The sequence below is a fragment of the Lagenorhynchus albirostris genome, chromosome 1, assembly GCF_949774975.1.
Source record: "Lagenorhynchus albirostris chromosome 1, mLagAlb1.1, whole genome shotgun sequence".
Lineage (NCBI taxonomy): Eukaryota > Metazoa > Chordata > Mammalia > Artiodactyla > Delphinidae > Lagenorhynchus > Lagenorhynchus albirostris.
The window spans coordinates 29,426,305-29,449,745 of record NC_083095.1 but is presented as its reverse complement, the minus strand read 5'-3'; the positions used below and the strand labels follow the sequence as shown (position 1 = coordinate 29,449,745).

General features: G+C 44.3%; 1 protein-coding gene across 3 annotated transcripts in view; it reads right to left on the bottom strand.

Moving 5' to 3' along the window:
* ZFYVE1 (zinc finger FYVE-type containing 1) overlaps positions 1-23,441 on the bottom strand; it is a 49,253-nt gene that overhangs the window by 9,331 nt on the left and 16,481 nt on the right. For all 3 annotated transcript variants that reach the window (XR_009538910.1, XM_060139870.1, XM_060139880.1), the window contains exons 3-5: positions 16,978-17,482; positions 11,398-11,612; positions 1,760-1,866 (exon numbers count right to left, since the gene is read on the bottom strand). Coding sequence is in view for 2 of the 3 variants with exons in the window: in XM_060139870.1 (XP_059995853.1) it covers positions 1,760-1,866; positions 11,398-11,612; positions 16,978-17,482 (827 nt within the window). In the remaining variant the exon portion in view is untranslated. The remainder of the gene's footprint in view (positions 1-1,759; positions 1,867-11,397; positions 11,613-16,977; positions 17,483-23,441) is intronic.

Sequence of the window (23,441 nt, the reverse complement as noted above, 5' to 3'; positions counted from 1 at the left end):
TTGGAAAACCACCTGGTCCCTCAGTAGGAACGGAGGAGCCAGAAGACACCACCTTGACCAGATATAAAACCTGAATGGCCCTCAGGGAACTCAAAAATCCAAACAGCATGAAATGGGAAGTTTAACGAGCACAGGCTGCCAAGATGTAAAACAAAAACCGACCCTCAAAATTTGGCAATGCATAAAAAGGAGGCTTAAGCTGAACAAGAAAACCTTCCAAATGAACAGTGAGCTCTGCTATCCTGACAACGCAAAACCAGGGCCTGGGACTTTAGAATTTCACTGTGATAGAAGGAAAAGTTCTGGAAACCCTAGTGAGGCACAGTTAACATGGAAAAGTGATGATCTAACAGATCCTAAGCCTCCTGCTGGGCTCATGGGGCCCGCTAAAGGAAGGCAAGTCACACTGGCAATTACCATCCCTCCTTCCTCTCCAAGACAATGCCCAATTCTCCGTAGCCCAGACTGTATAATCGTAGCCCAGACTGTATAATCGAAGAGCCAAGTCCTTTTTACAAACCCAGAGCCAAGGTGGTGACCCAGCAGGTGGCCTACAGGGATCAATGCAAAAAGGCCATTCATAACAAAAAAGGTTCAGGTCTCCTCTGTATGGACGAATGTGAAGGACAGGAGCAGAAGTCCTGATGAGAGCAAAGACTCTGCAGTGGTGAAGGGAGTGGAGAGCTGGGGGAGTGTCTGCAAGACACAGTCTGCAATCTGACCCAGACACACTGCATTTAAATCCCCTGGGCTCCATCAGACAAGTCACCAGACTGTGATTGAAGAGCCATTAACGGCTCAAATTAATCCAGTGAGCCTCAAAGTGTGGTCCCCATCCAGCAACATCAGCATCACCTGGGAACGTATCAGAAGTGCAAGTTCTCAGGCCCTACATCAGACCTACTGAATCAGAAACTGGGGGCAAGGCCCAACGATCTGTTTTAACATGTCCTTCAGTTTTTTCTGATGCATGCTAAAATCTGAGAATCACTGCTCTGTTCCCCCGTAACAAAGTGTGATCCATGGACCAGCAGCACAGGCATCACCTGGGAGCTTGTTGGAAATGCAGACTCTCACCCAGACCAGCTGATTCAGAATCCGCATTTAACAAAATCTTGAGGTGATGCATACACGGATTAAAGTTTGAGAATACTGCCCTAACTCAATGTTCTCAAGTGAGCTGTGTATCAGAATCATCTGAGGAGCCTTTTAAATACACCAGTGCCGAGGCCCCACCCCAGATCTGTTAAATGAGAACCCCTGGAGGTGAGGCCCAGGCCTCAATAATTTTGAACGCTCACTGGATAATTCTAATGTGCTCTAAGCATCTGCCCTCATTGTGAAAGCAGTCAACTAGGAATAATACCTACCCTAGTGCTTTGCACACACCGGGCTACCAAATATTAGGTGAATGGATGGAATGACTACCATTGAAAGCTCTGGTAAGAGAAACATAGAAAAACAGGCAACCTAAAGTTTTCTGTAGTAAAAATTACCCAAACCAGTCAATTTTACATCTAAACCAGGTTGGAATCTTCAGGGGATTCCTCATAACCATGTGTCCTGGGATCCCCTGCAACCTCAGAGTATGGCCCCCAGACCATCAGGATCACCTGGGAACTTGCTAGAAGTACCCCATCTCAGCCCCCACCCCACCCTTAAATCACCATCTAATTTAACCAGACCCCACATGATCTGCATGCACTGTGAGGTCTGCGAAGCACCGTTCTGAGTCTCTTTGCCCAAGATGGGGACTTACCCGCAGCTGAGGCACAGGACAGAGCAGGTGAAGTACTCATCTGGAAAAAAGGAGCTGTGTGCCATCTGGTCATCGGGGATCTCACCGCTGAAGCGGTCGCTCAGGGCCTGTGTGAAGGGAAGGTGATACATGAAGGGACACGGCGGACAGCCCAGAGCTCTGGCCCTTGTACCGCTTGCCTTTTTTTTTTTTTTTGAAATGAACTTTATTGATTATTGTTTTCCTTTTCTTCTTTGTTTTTTCCCACACCGCCCAGCATGTGGAACTTGGATCAAACCCACACCCTCTGCAGTGAAAGTGCAGAGTCTTAACCACTGGACCACCAGGGAAGTCCCACTGCTTGCCTTTCTAATATGCCCTCACTGCTGGCTTATTTCTTATGGGCTCCACAGCTAGAAGAGGGAAGCCAATGACTTCTGCTCTTTACCCTAGACCTTCTTGGCCCGACTTGCACCAATCCTCACCACAGGAAACCTCAGAAAGAACCGGTCCGTTTCCCACGAGGTCAGAAGTAAGCAAACAAAGTTACCGTTCTCTCCTAATTACCATGCAAGTTATAAACACCTCACACACTCTCTGTCTTTCATTCAAAACCACCAGATATTGACTAATGTCCACTTCAACTTTGTGAAGCTGGGACCAAAAAACCAACACTAAAGAAGGTGGCTTGTCTTTCAGTCAGAGGCAGGCAGAGCTGAGAAGTGAGCTGGGAGTTTCCTGGGCATCTCCACCAGTTCTAACCAAAGGTGCTCACTGGAGTTTATGAAACCACAGAACTATATGTAGAATAAGGGTTATCAGCCAAAAAGCAAGGAGGAATTATTATAGGTTCTGGCAGTCTTTTATCAACTACAGTAACCTAAAAGACAGCAAGTGGCCAGGACTTCCCTGGTGGCGCAGTGGTTGAGAGTCCGCCTGCCGATGCAGGGGACACGGGTTCGTGCCCCGGTCCAGGAAGATCCCACATGCTGCGGAGCGGCTGGGCCCATGAACCATGGCCGCTGAGCCTGCGCGTCTGGAGCCTGTGCTCCGCAACAGGAGAGGCCACAGCAGTGAGAGGCCCGTGTACCGCAAAAAAAAAAGACAGCAAGTGGCCAAAATAAATGCTAAGAAGAAAGATAAAAGTATTTGCAGAAACAAACTGAAAATGTTATGTTTAAAGGCAGCTTCCATTTCTAAACCTCTGTTTTCACTCACTACTTTATATTGAAAGCATTCTTCAGGCTGGTTTTTTCCTTCCAGGCCCTTACTCGTATGCAGTGGAAAAAGTTATATAAATTAAACAGAAATGGGCTTTCCAGGCTTTAAAAATTATTAAATGCTCGCAATTCCAAGCTTCTCTCAATCCCTCATTCTGAGGCAGCCAGGCACTATTCAGGGGAAGAGAAGTAACAGTAGCTTAAAACAAAATGTTACTTCCTTTAGTAAAAAGGCAAAAGAAATTTTAAGATGAGACTTGGAAAAGGGGCAGATTAGGTTTTAAACTAAGGTTCTCAAGCTCTAAATGGAATTTCACTTAAGGAGAACTTATTTATTAAAGTTCCTTTCCCTTTTTTCAATGAAACCTAATACCCTGAGTTGTAAACGAAGTGTTTACAAAAGCACATGCTCTCAATGTTGAGTCAGGTCAGGTGTTCAGACAAGAGTAGCGGCAAAGAATGTGTCGAACTAAGGGTGAGGGCCTCACCCACGTGCATTAAAATTCAGCTCCTGCAAGGATAATGCACAGGCTTGTAAGACACCATCTGCCAGCGATGGCCAACCAAGTGGCAATCCTTGACTCAGACCAAAAAAAACAGGCTAATAATACATATATGTCCTGTTCTCTTGGGGTAATTCTGTAAAGAGTAACAGGGAAAACAACTAAGATTTTGAGAGAGACTATAACGGCATATACCTATGAATATTAAAGAGAATAAACGAGAAGCAAGGCAAGTAGAATCACTTACTAGCCTACACGGTCCTCCTCTTACTTCAGAATGTGACCCATCTTTCGGGGACCTTTTCCATGAAGCCTTCCCAACCACTCTAGAAAGACCACGCTTTGCCTTCCCTGAGCACCTGCCGTCCTCAACATCTGAACCAGGTACTAAGTGATGAGGTGATGAGGCAAAAGCTATGAGCCTGTTATACGTATTTTACCTCCCAGACTAGATCACTAACACCGTGAAAGACATTTCCTACCTTTGTATCCTCCTCTCACTCCGAGCAAATGTCCTAACAAGTACTCAACTAGGACCTCTGGAATGAAGTGCCCCAGCACCAACCCCCATGTGCACACCAACCCCTGCCCTCTCCTCCTCACCTTGGCCCTGCCTCTGCGCCAGGCTTCATCCCAGGCCCACAGGCCCTCTCTAATGTATGGCTAACTACTCGTTGATTGGCCAAATCACTGATAACTCTTAGGGCTGTATTTCTCAAACAGCTGTGTGCATAACTCTCTGGGGCTAGCTGGTGGAAAAATAGAGCATTATCTTCCCAATGCATCAATTTACTGAAAGATACGGGGAGGAAGTTATTTTCAGATAAAAAACAAACATGGATATAGTATGAAACTAAATGGAAAATTTGCATAAATAAAACATGAGACCCCCACCAAAGTTATTTTAGCTTGCAGGTGGCAGGTCTGCACTCTGTGCCTTTATTTCCTTATCTATAAAATGGGGGTGCTAGCAGTACCTTCCTCAGTAGGGGTCTCCATGGATTACACTGTAAAGATCAAATGAAGTTACTCATGTAGAGCACTTGGCATAGACTGAGAGCTCAGAAAACGTTAGCTGCCATTATTAATATCATCTTTATTTTTTATGCTGAGAACTCTCTTATTCCCTCACTAATTCAGGTAACACAGGGGATATAAGAACTTCTCTCTTTTCCATGATGGCTCATTGGTCTTCATGGCTGTTTGCATTTGTTGGTGAATATTTAGCTGCAAAAAGATGCTTATGTACCTAAAGCAGTGTTAAGAAAGAAAGGGCTTCCCTGGTGGCGCAGTGGTTGAGAGTCTGCCTGCCGATGCAGGGGACACGGGTTTGTGCCCTGGTCCGGGAAGATCCCACATGCCGCGGGGCGCCTAGGCCCGTGAGCCATGGCCACTAAGCCTGCGCGTCCAGAGCCTGTGCTCCGCAACGGGAGAGGCCACAACAGTTAGAGGCCCACGTACCGCAAAAAAAATAAATAAAGAAAAAATAAGAAAGAAAAAACACAGAGCTAACTAAGGAATGCAGAAGTTACTAAGGAGGTATAAGGAAAACCAAAGAATAGCATTTTTAGCCCCAGGTAACTGAAAGGGTAACCTAAGTCCTAGTTTTCCTTAGGAAAAATAATACCAAATTTAGCATGAATCCAACAGCTGGGTTGAATTCAGAAGGCATGCCACTCTCCAGTAAATATAAAATTGCAGCCCAATAATAGTGATAAGCACAAGGTTTTTTCTATTCCAAATTCAAGTGGCCTGGTTCACTTCTCTGAAAGTTCTTCAGAAAAATGGGGGCATTTCTAAGTGTCTCAAGGCTAAGCATAAAACGATCTGCAGCCTGATTCCCATGGGACAAATCCCCACAGAACCACCATCATCACCTGCCCTAGACATTATGTTGGCCAAGGCAACAGTAACTTCTTGTGACATCAGAAAGAGAAGAACTCCTAGACCAACCAGCCTCATCACTTCAGATGCTGGTCACCCATCCTCTCAAATGCTGGGTAACACAAGCATCTCATTTCCCTCACAAGTCACTGAAGAGCTGGCAGTCAGTAGTGAATGAGAACTTACAAGCATCAGGAGGACTTACTGCATCATGAGTATGTGAATAAAACAGTAACTGTTAAAAAGAAAATCTGATGTTCACGTGTTTTAGATACGAGGGTAAGGAGACACTGTTTTCCTTCCTCTATAACCTGATTGTTCCTTTCCAGCGTGGACATGACCACCTAATCCACATACTTCGTCCTTCAAAAATTCCAAACATCACATCATTCCAGGGTTTCTTGGGCTCTCCTCCTCCTGAGGTCCCAAAGCCTTAAGAGGCAGGGAAGGACCTTTCCTGAGAAAGCTTGGGAAAGCACTTGAGGCCAATCTGGAAAAGGTTGCCTGGAGGCCAGATGATCTTGAACTTTAGTTGCCTTGGCAACAGTAGGGCTCTTACTACTGAACCTGTAAGTTTAGCCCCAGTCACCAAAGGCTAGCAGTGAATTTTGATTTGAAATGGAGACTCTTATGTAATCCATGATGCCACCCACCCCCCCAAAAAATATAATAACTTTATAAATACTTAATAGGTGCTTCCTGATGTGACAGAATTAGAAAGTCAGAGTTTCTAGTTTTAGAGATTGGAGGCTGTAGGAGATATTACATAAAACCTATCGAATTCAACTTTAAAATTGTTCTCTCCATTATTCAGAACTGTAAATACAGGCAACAATAGTTAATTCAATATTCAATTCCCTTATTCAGTAGGGACCTAAGCATCTCTTTTCTTTAAATAGACTTACTTGATCAGTGAGAATATGCCCTGCTGGTAGGTATCTGGGCTGTTGCTACTGTGGAAACAGAGCAAAGGAGTGAGTGGTCAAGAAGTGGGGGAAATAACCCAGCTGGAAAAAAGGGACTGGAGCCTGGACCACAACATGGCTAAATGGTAGGAAGAGTGATCAGGTCAGCAGGATGAATCGGGAAACATAGGGGCAAGCAGCTAGAGCAGAAAGAGACTGTAGATCTCTCTCTCACTCACGCTCACTCACATACACACACACACACACACTCACACATTCTACAAACTCCTCAATCTTTCTCATTAATCACATTTCCTTTTCAATAACGAACATGAAAAGAGAATATGGAGAAGGAAAAAAGATTAAACTTCCCTAGGATCCGATATATATTTAGAAAAGATACATATACATTATATACATATACTTCTGTATGCACTGACGTAGCACCAAAATTTCTAGAGGCATAAACAAGAAAGTATTAACAACAGTTATCATACAGTGAGAGGGGAGAGGAGAGAAAGGGACTTAAGTCATGTCTTACATGTTTCTGTACTATTTGAGTCGTTTATCACAAACACACATTGCTTTCTAATTTAAAAAATAACTTTTTAAATTAACCAAACACACAAATACAACTTATAAGAATGTCCTTTCTAAAGGCAACTGGCAATATGCATCAGGAACCTTTAAAGGTGACCACACCTTCTGACCTTCTTAAAAGTTGAGTAACTACTGAGAAGGAATACAACACAGGGTTATATAGACTTGGGAGTCAGACTATCTGGTTCAATCTCTCCACCACTTATTAGAGGAGTCATCTCAGGCCAATCAATGAACCTCTCTGTGCCTCCATTTCTCCACCTCAGAGTTGGTATGAGGATTAAAAGAATGAATACACGTGCGGTGCAGAGCACAGTACATGGCATCAGTAAATACTCCAGAAAGGTTGGCCAGCAGTAGTATTGGGAGTTGTAATTTATCCTAAGGAAACAGGCAGAATGTGGGCAATACCTTTAAATACTTGGAAAATATAATAAGGAAAAAGGGAAACTACTATTAAAATAAGGGCAGAATTACTAAATGTAAAAAATGATCCATTCATATAAATGAAAAAGCATGGAGCTATTTTAAAAACATGTTTTCATAGAAATATTTAATAGCATGGAAAAAATGCTAGGCTTCAATGTTCCATGAAAAAAAAGGTATATTAAGTGTACACACATACATCACAACCCCAATTCTCTTTTTAAAATAAGTAGCAAAGAATCATATAATACCCCATTTTTATTTATCTATTTTTTGCACACTGTTTTTCTTTGCTATTACAAGGATGCTACTATTAACTTCCTCACATAGTTCTCTGTGTTCCTGTGGGAGAGTTTCTTTAAGGCAAATTCCTAGAAATGATATGATTAGAATATATATTATGCATATCTTTACCTCTACTATTGCATTTCAAAGTGGTTGTACTAATTTTACTTCCACTGGAAGTTTATAAGAGTTTACATTGCTTCATACCCTTTTTGACATTTTATTGCCAAACTTGTCAGTGTTTGCCCTTGCATGGTTGTGGTCTTAATTTCTTTGATTACTAGAGAGTTGAGATTTTTTTATTTGTGCATCACAGTCTTGACTGCCTCTTATGTGATTTGTCTCTCCATTTTTCCAAAAGGTTTATACATTTTTTCCTAACAATATTCCTGCATACTTTATGTAAAATAAAAAGAAAATCATATAGGAAACAAAATCATATTGGAATATATTCCTAGGCTTCCTGAAGTGTTTACTCAGTGAGTTAGTGAGGAACTGGACAAGGTAAAGCATAAATACCAGGAGAGAAAGAAAAAAAATGGAAGAATCAGAAAGCCAAACAAGTTATTTTGGCACTGATAATTTATCTGCTTATGACCATCCCAGCTCTTTTGTTCCAAAAAGGATTCAAGGCTGCTTATTTTTTTAAAAAATACAACACAAGGGCTTCCCTGGAGGCGCAGTGGTTGAGAGTCCGCCTGCCGATGCAGGGGACACAGGTTCGTGCCCCGGTCTGGGAAGATCCCACATGCCGCGGAGCGGCTGGGCCCGTGAGCCGTGGCCGCTGAGCCTGCGCGTCCGGAGCCTGTGCTCCGCAACGGGAGAGGCCACAACAGTGAGAGGCCTACGTACCGCAAAAAAAAAAAAAAAAAATACAACACAAAACAAAAAATAAGTGGAGAAAAATAAACGACCATTATTATCCACTGCTATAAACTATGAAGAGTGTATTTTAACAGCAATAAAACTCTCCTGCGTCAATTTGCCTAATGCAGACCTTAAAGGTAGTTTTCTATTAGAGTGATTACCAGAGAATTAACAACTTCTAATTGAAACAAAACAACAACCAGAAAAAGACAAAAACAATTTTTTCAAGGATTTGAGTAAGTTCCAAGACCCCACAGCTCCCTGGGGAGAGCCCAAAACACATGCTTAAACAGGTAACTCCTTCCCATGCACAGAGCAGTGGGCCCACATCTCAGTACAGCACAGACCCTGCCTCAGAGAACAGAATATATAGGAGCCAGGTAAACTCTGAGGACAGCACTTACCAAGAAGCCTCAAAACTCCAGCTGACCAGGCTCATTTTAATCACAGAAAGCTTCATGAATCATATCACTTCATAAGAATACACTATAACTCTTTTTCTCAAAAGTACCTAACAATGGGACTTCCCAGTGGCGCAGTGGTTAAGAATCCACCTGCCAATGCAGGGGACACAGGTTCGATCCCAGGTCCAGGAAGATCCCACATGCCACAGAGCAACTAAGCCCACGCACCACAACTACTGAGCCTGCGCTCTAGAGCCCATGAGCCACAACTACTGAGCATGCGTGCCACAACTACTGAAGCCCACGTGCCTAGAGCCCGTGCTCCACAAGAGAAGCCACCACAATGAGAAGCCTGTGCACCACAACAAAGAGTAGCCCCCGCTTGCCACAACTAGAGAAAGCCTGCGCGCAGCAACGAAGACCCAATGTAGCCATAAATAAATAAATAAATTTTTTTTTAAGTACCTAACAAACTGGCCTGGAGTAGGACATCCAAGACACCTGAGGGTAGAATCCCTGACCACTAACTACTGCTTAGAGCACTCAGTGTCCCTGAAGGTCTTATTTAAACTTTAAGCTGGGTTAGCTTTGAGAAAACCTAAGGAACTCTAGAATCCAGCCATTGGCCTAGTCGTTCATACTTACCAGATTTTACAGCCCTTTGTATAACATAGCATGGATTCCCCTCTTTTAAAAATGCTTGCAATACTTGGGTGTAATCTTCCACTTGACTACCTTTGAGCCATTACAATGGACAGTAGCCAATAAATCTAAGTATACTTTAACCTCAAATTCTAATTAGAAATATGTATTTCATGAATTATTCAAATATAATCATTTTTCATAGTTTTTTTCCCTTAACATTACTCACATTAGTTAACACTTATGGAAAATTTACTATATACCAAGTACTTTGCTTCTTAAAGTATGTGTTCTCATTTAATCCCCTCCTCAACTTCATTAGGAACTTCAGTAGGAATCCCCTCATCAACTTCATTAGGAACATCCTACTATTGCCCCTTTTTTACAGACGAGGAAAAAGGTCTGAAGAAGTACAATAAGGGCAAGGATTGTTGTCTATCTTATTTTCCACTGTATTCCCAGCACCTGAAACTCTACCTGGCACAAAGATTCACTCATTTATTTGTTGAATGAATGAACAAACGAAAGACAAACTAATTTCCTAAGACCAAGCAGCAGGTAAATGGCGGAAATGGGATTCCAACACAAGTCTGTCTGACTCCAAAGCACCAGCTTTTATAGTCCATTCAGGCTGCTATAACAAAATACCACAGACTGGGTAGATTATTAACAACAGAAATTTGTTCCCCACAGTTCTGCAGGCTGGAAGTCCAAGATCAGGGTGCCAGCATGGTGGCCTTCCAGTGAGGGCCTGCTCTCTGGTTCACAGATGGTGCCTTCTCACTGTGTCCTCTCTTGGTGGAAGGGGCTAGGGAGCTCTCTGGGGCTTCTTCTTTTTATTTTTTTTTAACATCTTTGTTGGAGTATAGTTGCTTTACAATGTTGTGTTAGTTTCTGCTGTATAACAGAGTTAATCAGCCATATGTATGCATATATCCCCACATCCCCTCCCTCTCACGTCTCCCTCCCTATCCCACTCTGGGGCTTCTTTTATAAGAGCACTTTTATAATGTCACTTATGAGGGCTCCATCTTGATGACCCAATCACCTCCCAAAAGCCCTCCATCACATTGGGCATTAGGATTTCAACATATGAATTTTGGGAGGATACAAACATCCAGCCTTTACCAAGCACTATGCAAAAACCATAAACCATTTTTGAGGGGTAACTTTTCATCCACCACCCCCCCTTTTTCTTTTTAACTTTTCATTTTGATATAATTTCTAACTCGTAGAAAAGTTGCAAGAATAGTACAAGGAACTCCCATATACAATTTACCCAGATTCATAAATCGTTTACATTATGTCCCACTGCAAACTCTTTAAACTCAATGGATTAAGCAAATCAGCATATGCCCGAAGTCTGTTGCTGGGTAAACCAGGGCTGACCTATCTTTACGCAAAAGCACTCCTCCTATCCCTTCCAGTCTCAGGCTCTATGCCCTAACCGTCAGGGCACCCTCAGATCCCTAGCTCAAGTCTTCATGTCCACACTTGCTGCCCCTTCTCCAAATCCCACACTCCCAGCACTGCCCCAAAGGCCCTGCTCCCTCCCTGCTCCTCTGTACTCAGTCTGCAGGCATGGTGACACAGAGGTATACACAAAGCAAACTGCAAAAAAGGAAGCAGAACTGGCAGGAATTGATTTGATGAATTCCTTATAAAGAATGGTAAAATAAGGTTTTTCTCCAAGATGAGGACCTGTCACCTTTTAACTATCATCCAAGATTCCTCCATACTCATGTTCCTGGCAAGATGAGGCCATTCAACAGGTGCAAACTCTACTCATGCCCTTCCTTTCATATATCCTCTCTTTCAAGCCCAGATTTCTAATCACTGGCATCGACAAAAGCTGGAGAATTGAGTGTTCTTACCACCCACTGGTACCCCAATGAGAAGCACTCAGGGCAGAAGCCAACTGACCTTCAGGGCTTTGAAGATGACCCCTGGGTGCCGGGGAGAACGGGTGGTGTTATTCTCTAGTTGTTGCTCCAAAGCACGTCGAAGACCAGAAAAGTCTGTGGGAGGATTGTATGTCCTCGTTCCCTTGTAATGAATGGAACTGAAGGCTTCAGGGAAGCGGCCCAGCTTCCGGAACCGGTCCTGGATGAGCTTCTCGGGCACCTCAGAGGGGTGATCTGGACAAGCAGAAACAGGTACGTGAACAGTGGCCTCTCTTTAAAAGAAAAAAAAAAGTCGCCTGTCTTTCATTATTAAAGGGATATATAGTCTGACTCCGTAAATATAAAGTACATAAACAGGCAGAACTGATCTATGCTGTTGGAATTCAGGTTACCTTTGCCTAGAAGGGAGCACAAGCTGGGACGTGGGTGCTGGTGTGTCATGATCTAGTACTGAATTCACATGTATGCTCAGCTGGTGAAAATGCATCACATATACACTTTTGATATAATGTGCACTTTTTGGCATGTATGTTACATTTCAAGGAAGTGCCTTTTAAAAAAAATGTGCTCACTGTAAAAAATCCAAACATGGACTTCCCTGGTGCCTCAGTGGTTAAGAATCCGCCTGCCAATGCAGGGGACATGGGTCCGATCCCTGGTCTGGGAAGATCCCACATGCCACAGAGCAACTAAGCCTGTGCACCACAACTACTGAGCCTGAGCTCTAGAGTCTGTAAGCCACAACTACTGAGCATGTGTGCCACAACTACTGAAACCCACGTGCCTAAAGCCCATGCTCCGCAACGGACAAGCCACCGCAATGAGAAGCCCACACACCACCACAAGAGTAGCTCCCGCTCGCCGCAACTAGAGAAAGCCCGCGTGCAGCAACGAAGACCCAACACAGCCAAAAGAAATAATAAATAAATTTATTTAAAAAGAAAAAATCCAAACATGTCAAAGCATAAAAGGAAAGAAATGTACATCCTCTGCTCCCTCCTCCTCCTCATCAAGGTAACTACAGGCCAATGTTTACACTTTCAGACTTTCTTTTCTTACTCAATTACCAACACATTTATGCAACTTGCTTTCATCACTTAATAACATACTGTAAATATGTCCTTGTCAGGTTATACTCTGAGACATTCCTTATTCTTTTTTAACAGCTACACAGTCTTCTATTTTATGGACGTATTCCACCAGTCACCTACGAACGAACATTTAAAATAAATAGCTACTTTGAAAGTGCTGGTCTTATGCTGGTGAAGCTGTGGACAAACTGCCAACGTGTGAGGGTATCAGCCTCCCCATAGTTTCACCAACATTTATCCAGAAATTTGGGGAGTAGCAGTATAAACAGATGCAATAAATATTTTGGAGGTAAAACTTGGAAGGACTTTTAAATTTCCTTTAATACTTTAACAACAAAATCACTCCAATTAACACTGGAAATGTGGCTTTAGCTCATATTTAAAGGTACAGTCATCAAAGAGAAGTAGCCAAAATTCTGCAGTCAATCCCTAACCCCATCTCCTCCTGAACTCTTCCTGTGAGTCACTCTTGAAGGAAGGAGCAGCCCATCAGCAAGTGACTTCTCCCAAAGGCACCCAGAAGCCTGACCACCTTCACTTTCTCCCAACATCAGCTCACAGCTTGTCCCTGAACAAGTAATCGCTCCCAAATGATTATGGGAGCTTGGTCTGCTCGTTTGTAAAACAGAGATAATTTGCCTACTAACTCCCACCTAGGAATCCTCTGTCCAGAAAAAGACCAGGATCTAACAAAATCCAAAAGTCTACAAGACAGAGAAATATGTAATTATCAATTTGCCCACAATTTTGGCACCTCTCCTACCCTGCATAAACTCTGGCTGTCTTGGTTCCATCTCAAGGTTTCAGGAAACAGTGATGGTATTCCAGAAACAACTCTGGATTTAGGAGTTAAGAGACCTTGTTTTGAATCCCAATTTTGCAACCTGCTAGCTGGAACCTCCTTGGTTACATAACCTAAGCTGAGTTCAGTTTCTTCATCTGTAAAATATGGCTGCTGTTGACTGAGCTGAATAACAAGGATATCTTAAGTTAGCGTTTATTTTTAGAAAGTGTTGGGACTTCCCTGGCAGTCGAGTGGTTAAGACTCCACACTTCCACTGCAGGGGGTGCAGGTTCGATCCCTGGTCAGGGAACTAAGATCCCACAATGCCACGTATCGCAGCCAAAAAATAAAAATAAATTTAAAAAATAAATTCTAAAAAATATTTTTTTAATGTTATTCAGCATTTTTTTTTTTTTTTTTTTTTGGCTGTGTTGGGTCTCTGTTGCTGCGCGTGGGCTTTCTCTAGTTGCAGCGAGCGAGGGCTACTCTTCGTTGCAGTGTGCAGGCTTCTCACTGCGGTGCCTTCTCTTGTTGGGAGCACGAGCTCTAGAGCACAGGCTCAGTAGTTGTCGCACATGGGTTTAGTTGCTCCGCGACATGTGGGATCTTCCCAGACCAGGGTTCGAACCCATGTCCCCTGCATTGGCAGGTGGATTCTTAACCACTGCGCCACCAGGGAAGCCCTCAGCATTTATTTTTTTAAAAACAAATAAATAAACAAACACCTAGCATAGTGCATGGCACACAGCCAAAAAAAAAGTTACTTTTGAAAGGCTAGTTATTTCAAAATCCTGAACTGGAAGTTAGACCTTCCCCTCACCAAAGTTGTAAAGATCCAAAGTGGCATAAAAATGCTGATCACAGGAGGCACCCTAAAGTCAGCATTTCCAACCCCCTCTCCTTATCTCAGAGTCACATGCTAATGAGGCTCTTCTTCCACTCCGGAATATTTAGATTTCTCATCTTCCCACTAGACCCAGGTCCTTCAGATTCTAACTCCTTAATACAGTCCCAGTCTGTCCACTTCCCGCCTACTGCCCCTGCCCTGGCTCAGGCCCCATCACTCCTCACCTAGTACGGTGATAACCTTCTGGCCATCTCCCTGCCTCCAGGCATGCCTCTCTAGTTCATCCTGCAAAAGGCCGCAGGGGATCTTCTGAAAATACAGATCTGATCACGTAACTCCCTGCTTAGAATCCTTCAGGGGCTCTTGTCATACTTGTGACCTCAATCAAGGCCATCCACGCATGATCTGATCCCTGAGTATGTCCACTACTCCCTCCCACACCATCTATGCTTCAGACACACTGAGCCCCTTCATTCAGCAAATATCTGATGAGAGCCTACTGTGTGTCAAGCACTCATCCAGGCTCTTCAAAGGCAGCAGTGAATAAGACAGGCAAGGTTCCTGCCTTCACGGAGTTGCCATTCCAAGGGGAAAAGGCCAAAAACAAGTAAGCAAACAAACAGGATGATTTCAGACAGCGACAGGTGCCCTGATGCACATGAACAAGGTGATGCAGTAAGACTGTGACCACCGGGGTGCAGGAAGGACCACTTTAAAGGAGACACTTGGGAAAGGCTCCAATGAGGTGAGAGTTGAGATGAATCTGAAAGAGGACGGCTAACTGGGGAAAGACTGTTCCAGGCAGACAGAGTAGCATATGCAAAGATGGGAACAGAGAAAAGGCTGGTATAGCTAGCGGAGAGAGTGAAAGGGGGTAACTAGAGAAAGAGTTCAGAAACAGAGGCAGGAGGTAGAGTGAGGACACCGTAATTAGGAGTTTAGATTTTTTTTTTTTTTTTTTGCTGCTTTGGGTCTTCATTGCTGCGCATGGGCTTTCTCTAGTTGCAGCGAGCGGGGGCTACTCTTCGTTGCGGTGCGCAGGCTTCTCATTGCAGTGGCTTCTTTTGTTGTGGAGCACAGGCTCTAGGCACGCGGGATTCAGTAGTTGTGGCATGCGGGCTCAGCAGTTGTGGTTGGCGGGCTCTAGAGCTCAGGCTCAGTAGCTGCGCACGGGCTTAGTTGCTCCGCGGCAGGTGGGATCTTCCCGGACCAAGGCTCGAACCCATGTGCCCTGCATTGGCAGGCGGATTCTTAACCACTGTGCCACCAGGGAAGTCCTGGATTTTTATTTATTTATTTTTGTCTGCACTGGGTCTTCGTTGCTGTGCGCAGGCTTTCTCTAGTTGAGGTGAGTGGGGGCTACTCTTTGTTGTGGTGCGCAGGCTTCTCATTGAGGTGGCTTCTCTTGTTGCGGAGCACAGGCTCCCGTAGTTGTGGCACGTGGGCTCAGTAGTTGTGGCTCATGGGCTCTAGAGCACAGGCTCAGTAGTTGTGGCGCACGGGCTTAGTTGCTCCGCAGCATGTGGGATCTTCCCGGACCAGGGCTCAAACCCGTGTCGCCTACACTGGCAGGCAGCTTCTTAACCAGTGTGCCACCAGGGAAGCCCTGGATTTTATTTTGATTTAGTGGAAAGCTATTGGCAGGTTGGAAGCAAGAGTATGACATGATCTAAATTATAAATTAAGCTTTTAAAAAGCATCACTCCCCATGCTTTGTGGAGGACGCATTGAAGGGGGTGAGAATGGAATCCAGGAACTCACTGTACAACTACCTACAGTTCCCTGGACACAAGGAGCTCTTCAAAATACTAGGGGTTTGCTCTTTCTGGAGCATCCTTACTCCCCTCCTCTATATAGCCGAGTCTCTAGAGTTCAAATGTCACCTCCTCTTTCCTAGATCCCATAAGGAGGTGTAAAGGGCCCCTCTTCTGCACTCTCACAGCTCCAGGACCTACATCCACCACAGAACAGAACACGTGTGGTCTCTCCAACTAGACTATCAGCTATTCGAGGGTGGGAACTGTTTTTTGTTTTTCAGCTTGGGGCCCCAGTGCTCAGCACATGACACTGTGCACTTAATAGACTTTGTTGACTGAATGAACGTAAATAATGTAACTGTTTTAGGGGCCCACACTACCGTCCCTACCTGCATCCAATCACTGTCACTGCACCTGCTCCCTCATCCTCCCACTCAGGTGATGCTCTTGCTTCCCATTTCTTTAAGAAAATAGAAACAATAAGACAACTTACACACACACATCCACCACATCTGCCTACTTACCAGTAACCATGTCCATATAATCTACCTTCTCTCCTGCTGTCATGGATGAACTGTCCATGCCCCTAAGGTCAACCCTCCACCTGTACATCACTCCTGCTCTCTCTCTTACATCTGCACTTCTTCTTTTCTAGTGAATCATTCCCATCAGTACACAAGTGTCTGCAATACCTCACATCTTAAATTTTTAAAAAGGGAAAACTCCTTGAAGTCCCAAATCAGCCTCCAGCTATCACTTCATTTGTCTGCTTCCCTTTATAGAAAGAACTCTTTGAAAGAGGTGAATATACTACCTTAAGTTTTCTCCTTCTGTTCTCTTGATCCCACTCTGATTAGGCTTTCATGCCCACCATCCCTGGGAAACAGTCTTATCCAGATTCCCAAGGACTCTAAACCGCCAAAGCCAACAGGCAATTCTCAATCCACATCCTGATCATGAGCAGATTCTGACGTGGTTAATCACTCCATCCCTCTTGAGACACTTCCTTATGTCTTGCCCCAGCAGAAATTTTTCTGGGCAATCTACCACCACCAAGTTGCTACTGCAGCCCAATGTACCCAGGAAGGTCAACGTGTGACATAGTACCCCATCTACTCACCAGAGCCTAGCAGCTGAGTGTGCACAGTCTCGTGGAAAATGATAACAGCAGGGCCCAGGGTGGACAGGGGGACATCCAGGCCACAGCGGGCAGTGGTAGCCTTGAGCTCCTTGGTGAAGTGCTTCAGGTAAGCTTCTGAGGCGTCCCCAAGGAACTTGAAGAGGTCATTGTGCAGCCGGTCTGCGTGAGTTCGATAGATGACGAGGTCTGAGATGGCCAGGACCTTAAGCAGCAGCCGTGTTCTCTGGCTTAGGTTCACTGTAGCCCCCAAGAGCCCTTCTGTGTCTATCACTGCTACTTTGTGGACTGGGTCATATGCTGCCCACACTCCCACAGTGCAGGACTCCTGGGCAGGGGAGGTTTTGAAGACTTCCCGGCCATAAAAGAAAGTGTGGTTGAGGGTATGAGACTTCCCATCCCCAGTATTTCCAAAAATGGAAACCACTTTCAGATGCTGATCAGGTTTGCAGTCCAATTTCCTAATAAAGTCCTCTTCATTCGTTACCTTCCCAAAAAAAGGAAAAAACAAAAAAGACAATGAAATATGGAAACTGCAAAATAGCTAGAAACACCTGCAAGAAGAACAAGTGCTTCCCAAGGCCCCTTGATTGACTTGTCAAGGTGGCAAGGAAAAGAAGTCCCAGGATAAAAGCCTCTCACCCAGCACTTACCCCTAGCAAACAGCTAACGGGAACTTTTAAAGCCTCAGTCAGTATAAGAACTTAGTGGTCATGAAAGAGCTAAAACTATAAACTCTTAGAAGAAGACATAGGAGGAAATTTTATGACCGTGGATTAGGCAAAGGCTTCTTAGATATGACACCAAAAGCAATACAACAAAAGAAAAAAGAGATAAAATGAACTTCATCAAAATTAAAAGCTTTTATTCTGCAAAGGACTCCATCAAGTGAAAAGACAACCCAAATAATGGGAAAAATATTTGCAAATCACACATCTGATAAGGGACTAGTGGTCCAGAATACAGAAATAATTCCTATAACTCAACAAGAAAAAAATAACCTAATTAAATATTAAGCAAAAAATCTGCATAGACATTTCTCCAGAGAAGATATATAAATGGTCAATAAGCACATGAAAAGATGCTCAACACCATAGTCATCAGGGAAATGCAAATCAAAACCACAACGAGGGGGGGCTCCCCTGGTGGCGCAGTGGTTGAGAGTCCGCCTGCCGATGCAGGGGACACGGGTTCGTGCCCCGGTCCGGGAAGATCCCACATGCCGTGGAGCGGCTGGGCCCGTGAGCCATGGCCGCTGAGCCTGCATGTCCGGAGCCTGTGCTCTGCAACGGGAGAGGCCACAACAGGGAGAGGCCCGCATACCGCAAAAAAAAAAAAAAAAAAAACCACAAAGAGGGGGTAGGGAGCGGGCAGCGTTTAAAAAAAAAAAAAAAAAAACCACAACGAGATATCCCTTCACACCCACTAGGATGGCTATGATCAAAAAGATAATAGCAAGTTTTGGTGAGAATATGGAGAAATTTCAATGCTCATACACTGCTGGTGAGAATGTTAAATGGCACAGCCACTCTGCCACACAGTGTGGCAGCTTCTCAAAAAGTGAAGCATAGACTTACCATATGTCTCAGTAGTTCCACTCCTAGGTATAAACCAAGAGAACTAAAAACACATGTCCACACAAAACCTGAACATGAATGTTCATAGCAGCATTATCCATAATAGCCAAAGGTGGAAACAAGCCGCATGTCCATCAACTGATGAATGGATAAACAAAATGTGGTATATCATACAATAAAATATTATTCAACCATAAAAAGGAAGTACTGATATATGCTACAACGCGGATGAACCTTAAAAACATTATATTAAGTGAAAGAAGCCGGACACAAAATGTTACATATTCTATAATTCCATTTATATGAAATGTCCACTACAGGCCAATTCATAGAGACAGAAAGTACGTTAGTGGTTGCCAGAGGCTAGGGGAAGCAGGAATAGGGAGTGACTGCTCATGGTACAGGGTTTCTATTTGGGGTGATGAAAATGTTCTGGAATTAGATAGTGCTAAGGGCTGTACAACTTTATAAATATACTAAAAACACTGAACTGTAGAATTGTATACTTTAAAAGGATGACAAATACATGGTATGTGAATTACATCTAAATAAAACTGTTTAAAAAAAAGAAGAAGAACTTATTAGTCAAATTTTATCCATCCATAATTCCTCTGTACAGTTTAAAGAACACTGCAGTCCTTGTAAAAAGTCAGGCCAGGGGACTTCCCTGGTGGTCCAGTGGGTAAGACTCCACGCTCCCAATACAGGAGGCCGAGGTTCAATCCCTGGTTGGGGAACTAGATCCCGCATGCATGCTGCAACTAAGAAGTCCTCATGCCACAGTGAAGATCCCACGTGCTGCAACTAAGACCCGGCGCAGCATGAATGTGTGAATGAATGAATAAATAAATAAATCTTAAAAAAAAAAAAAAAAGTCATGCCAGGAAGGAAGAGACCTGGTGCCAGTGAGATCCCAGACTGCAGCTCCAGAAAGATGCTCAGGGTCTCTAACTCTTATAATACAGAACCCCGGGGTCAAAGCTCCTAATTCAAATAGGCAGTGTTCTACTCCAGCTAAAGGAGTGATGAACCTTTACACCTAGCATCCTCCAGCCACAAGAGAAAAAACACTGCTGTCATTGTCACTGTCACTGTCATTGTTCTGTCATTAACACGGTTCAGCTGGGAACTACATATCCTAGAATCCCTTTCCCCCTACGATTCTGGGTTAGAGTTGGCCAAAGAGGAACGTGCATAAAATCTGGAAGGCAGAAGTGAAGGGCTGGCCATCCCTTTCTGAAGGTCTTTTCACAGTCAGATACAGTACAAGTCATAATCAGAGGGGCCCTGTCAGTTCTCCGGCTGGATTCCCCAGGTCCCAAATCTTTTCTGTGTGTATTTTTGTTCCAAAGGCTCACACCTGCAACTCTTCTTCAGAGGCCGGTTATCAGGCTACTAGACTTAGTCAAAATCACCTGGGAGTTTACAGCCCCTGAGGGTGACCCTTGGAAATGACCTATGGCTGCAAACATCACGAAAGCTATGAGGCCACTCACATGCCAGAGCTCCCCTGGGGGCCAGGCTGGAGTGGCCTTTGGAGGCCTGGTTGCATCCTGCCTACACCACCCACAATAAGTCACTCACACAGGACCCTGATTCTCAAGAGTCTGCTGGTTTGATAAAGAGAAGTTAGAGAAATGTAGACAGACCACTGGGTGTGATAATATGATGTCTTCATTTCTCATAACTCATCAAGATGGTAAACCACTCATTATTCTATTAATAACATCACTATTGCTATGTTAATAGCCTTAATGTTAATGATAATATTAATAATTTCATTTACTGAATGCCCACTGCAGTGACAGTGCCCTTCACTAGATCCATGAGGGCAGAACTGAGTCTATCTTTACATCCCTAGTACTTCGGACACAGCCTGGCACATAAGAGGAGTTCAATATCTAGTTACTGAATGAATGAATGCCAGGCACCTTGCTAGGTACTTTAACCACTTTTCTCCACCTTGTATCTTCCACAGGGCTTAACACACAGCAGCATTTGATAATGGGCTCACTGATCTCCCAAGCAACCGAGAGGAACAAGAAGTTACACAGAACAGCCCATTCTGGACTGGTGTCACTCAGTCAGCCTTGTTCCAAGCTGCTAAGCTGGACACAAAAGAAACAAAACAAAATCTCCATAAACCTCTACCAGCAAGGAGTCAGATAAGGTCAGAGGGCCGGCTGCAAGAGCCATGAAACAGTCCTGGGGAAGAAGACTCAGCCCAGGAGTTTTCTCCCCTGGAAATCTACTCCTTCATGAATCTGTTACCCAAAAATCAACAACTGCTATCCAGGATACTCAAGAGTGGGCACCTGAAAAGGGGCCTGTAGGAGCCGTTAGGTACAGAATTAAGTGTCTCAAGATTCATATTGATTAAGTACCACCAAATGACATACATAATATATAGAAATAGCTCATTCGAGTCAGCATTTGGGGATACTACTTTGGAACCAGGTGTCCTGGGGTATGTTAAACATACAAGTTCATGTGTTGGGCATGTGCAGATGGGTCCAGTGCAAAGAATTCTGGGAGGTGGAGCTCAAACCTCAGGCCGATTTTTCTACCAAGGAGCCCTAGATGATCATTTAATATGCACTGATAGCACTTTTTCACATGTAAAATGAGGATATAACCATCTTTGCCTCCCCTGACTGGGTACTGGCTGCTAATCAAATCAACAGATAAATAAGAAAATGCCTGGCAAACTGAAACCATGCTTCATTTTTCCTTCTGCATTTCACATTATTTTGCTCCCTGTTACGCTATTCAATTCATCCTTACCCTGTGGGCATTTTCCCCTGAGCCAGGAAGGAGAGAACAGCCTAGGTGGTAGCAAGACTGGTTTTCAATCAGGGGAGGAGAAGGTCAAGAAAAGAAAAGAAGGACTTCCCTGGTGGCGCAGTGGTTAAGAAGTGGTTAAGAATCCGCCTGCCAGGGCGTCCCTGGTGGCTCAGTGGTTAAGAATCTGCTTGCCAATGCAGGGGACACGGGCTCGATCCTTGGTCCAGGAAGATCACACATGCCGCAGAGCAACTGAGTCCGTCCACCACAACTACTGAGCCTGCGCTCTAGAGTCCACGAGCCACAACTACTGAAGCCCGCATGCCACAACTACTGAAGCCCGTGTGCCTAGAGCCCATGCTCCGCAACAAGAGAAGCCACAGCAATGAGAAATGAGACATGTTGGAAATGGTCCTCAGCCCTTACATAACAGCAAAAGCAGGAGCAACACCCCAAAGCCGCTCCTCCCCAACCTCCCGCCTTCAGTCCTCCTCCAGCTTGCGTGGACCTCAGGCAAGTCAGAAACACCCAATTCCACTCCCATCTTTGCCACTATGTGGCCTTGGAAAAGCTACTTAACTACTGAAGCCTCAGGGAAATGAGATAATAACAGATACTACTGAAAGGACTAAATGATAAAGCACACAAAGGGCACAGCACAACGCCTGGCAGCAGTAGGCACTTGATGAATATCACTCATTATCTGTAAAGACGAGGCCACTGGGAAAGCCTCCAGGGGCACGGCAGCAGCACCAGCAGCGGGCTCGGGCCTGCTTGTGGCTCTGAAGTTGCTCATCCAGGGACTAAAGTAGCCAATGTGGTGAGATCTAAACTGTTCTATCTGAAAATAAAAGATCTCACTGCTTGCTCCTGATAGCTCCTTTCCACTCCCGGTAAGCAAAGCAACATAGTATTATTAATACTGACTTTATAGCTGACTCTTAGTCAAGGTACTATCTAATATCATATCCATCTTGAAGAAACCAAACAGTACACCCCTCTCTCTATCACTGTCTCACCCACAAAGCTTTTCACTTTGTGTAGAGTTCCAAGGAGAGTTTCTAAAATGAAATGTAACAGTACTCGATCATCTCCACTGTTCCAATTCAGAGTTCAAAGCAGTTTACAGCAGTACAAAGTCAACCTCTGCCCCAAGCAGGCAATGGGAATGATGACAGTCTCCCTCAAGAAATTCCTTCTTAGGGACTTCCCTGGTGGCACAGTGGTTAAGAATCTGCCTGCCAATGCAGGGAACACGGGTTCAACCCCTGGTCCGGGAAGATCCCACATGCCGCGGAGCAACTAAGCCCATGTGCCACAACTACTTAGCCTGAGCTCTAGAGCCTGTGTGCCACAACTACTGAGCCTGCGTGCCACAACTACTGAAGCCTGTCCCCGCAACAAGGGAAGCCACCGCAATGAGAAGCCCGCACACCACAACGAAGAATAGCCCCCGCTCACCTCAACTAAAAAAGACTGTGTGCGGCAACGAAGACCCAACACAGCCAAAAATAAATAAAGTAAATAAATTTTAAAAAAAAGAAATCCCGTCTTAGCCATCAGAGAACTATTCCAAGAAGAATGACCACATGGGCTTTGTTCTGAGGAGGCCTTGGAAGGGAAAAGCAAGAGATGGGATAGAAACTGAAGTAAAAAGCCTTGGAAGGAAGAAAGTTCAAGAGACTAAAAGTTAAACTCCAAAGACACTGGCAAACACTCCAAAGCAAAGAAGCTCCGCACTGAGGTCCTTTCAGTTCTGGTCTCTCTGGGTGAAAAGGATCTGATTTGTACCAACGACAATCAGACAGTCCTCTAAATTTTTATGGTGTTCCCTTAGCTGAGGGCAAAAATCAGCTCCTTCCCCAAAGTAATGGAAAGGGCTAAGGGAAGCGTGGCTGCTCCCCGCCACGACCTAAGGCTCATGATAAATCCCACCCCCGAGCCAACGAAGACAATTTTATCTCTCTCCACTGAGATTCTAAAATTAATCTAAATTAATAAATTATTCCCAAAGTTAAGTTCCCACTAATTACTTTTATGTGATGGTCTGTGGGTTATTCTCCTTTCATTCCGTTTTTGCCTGCG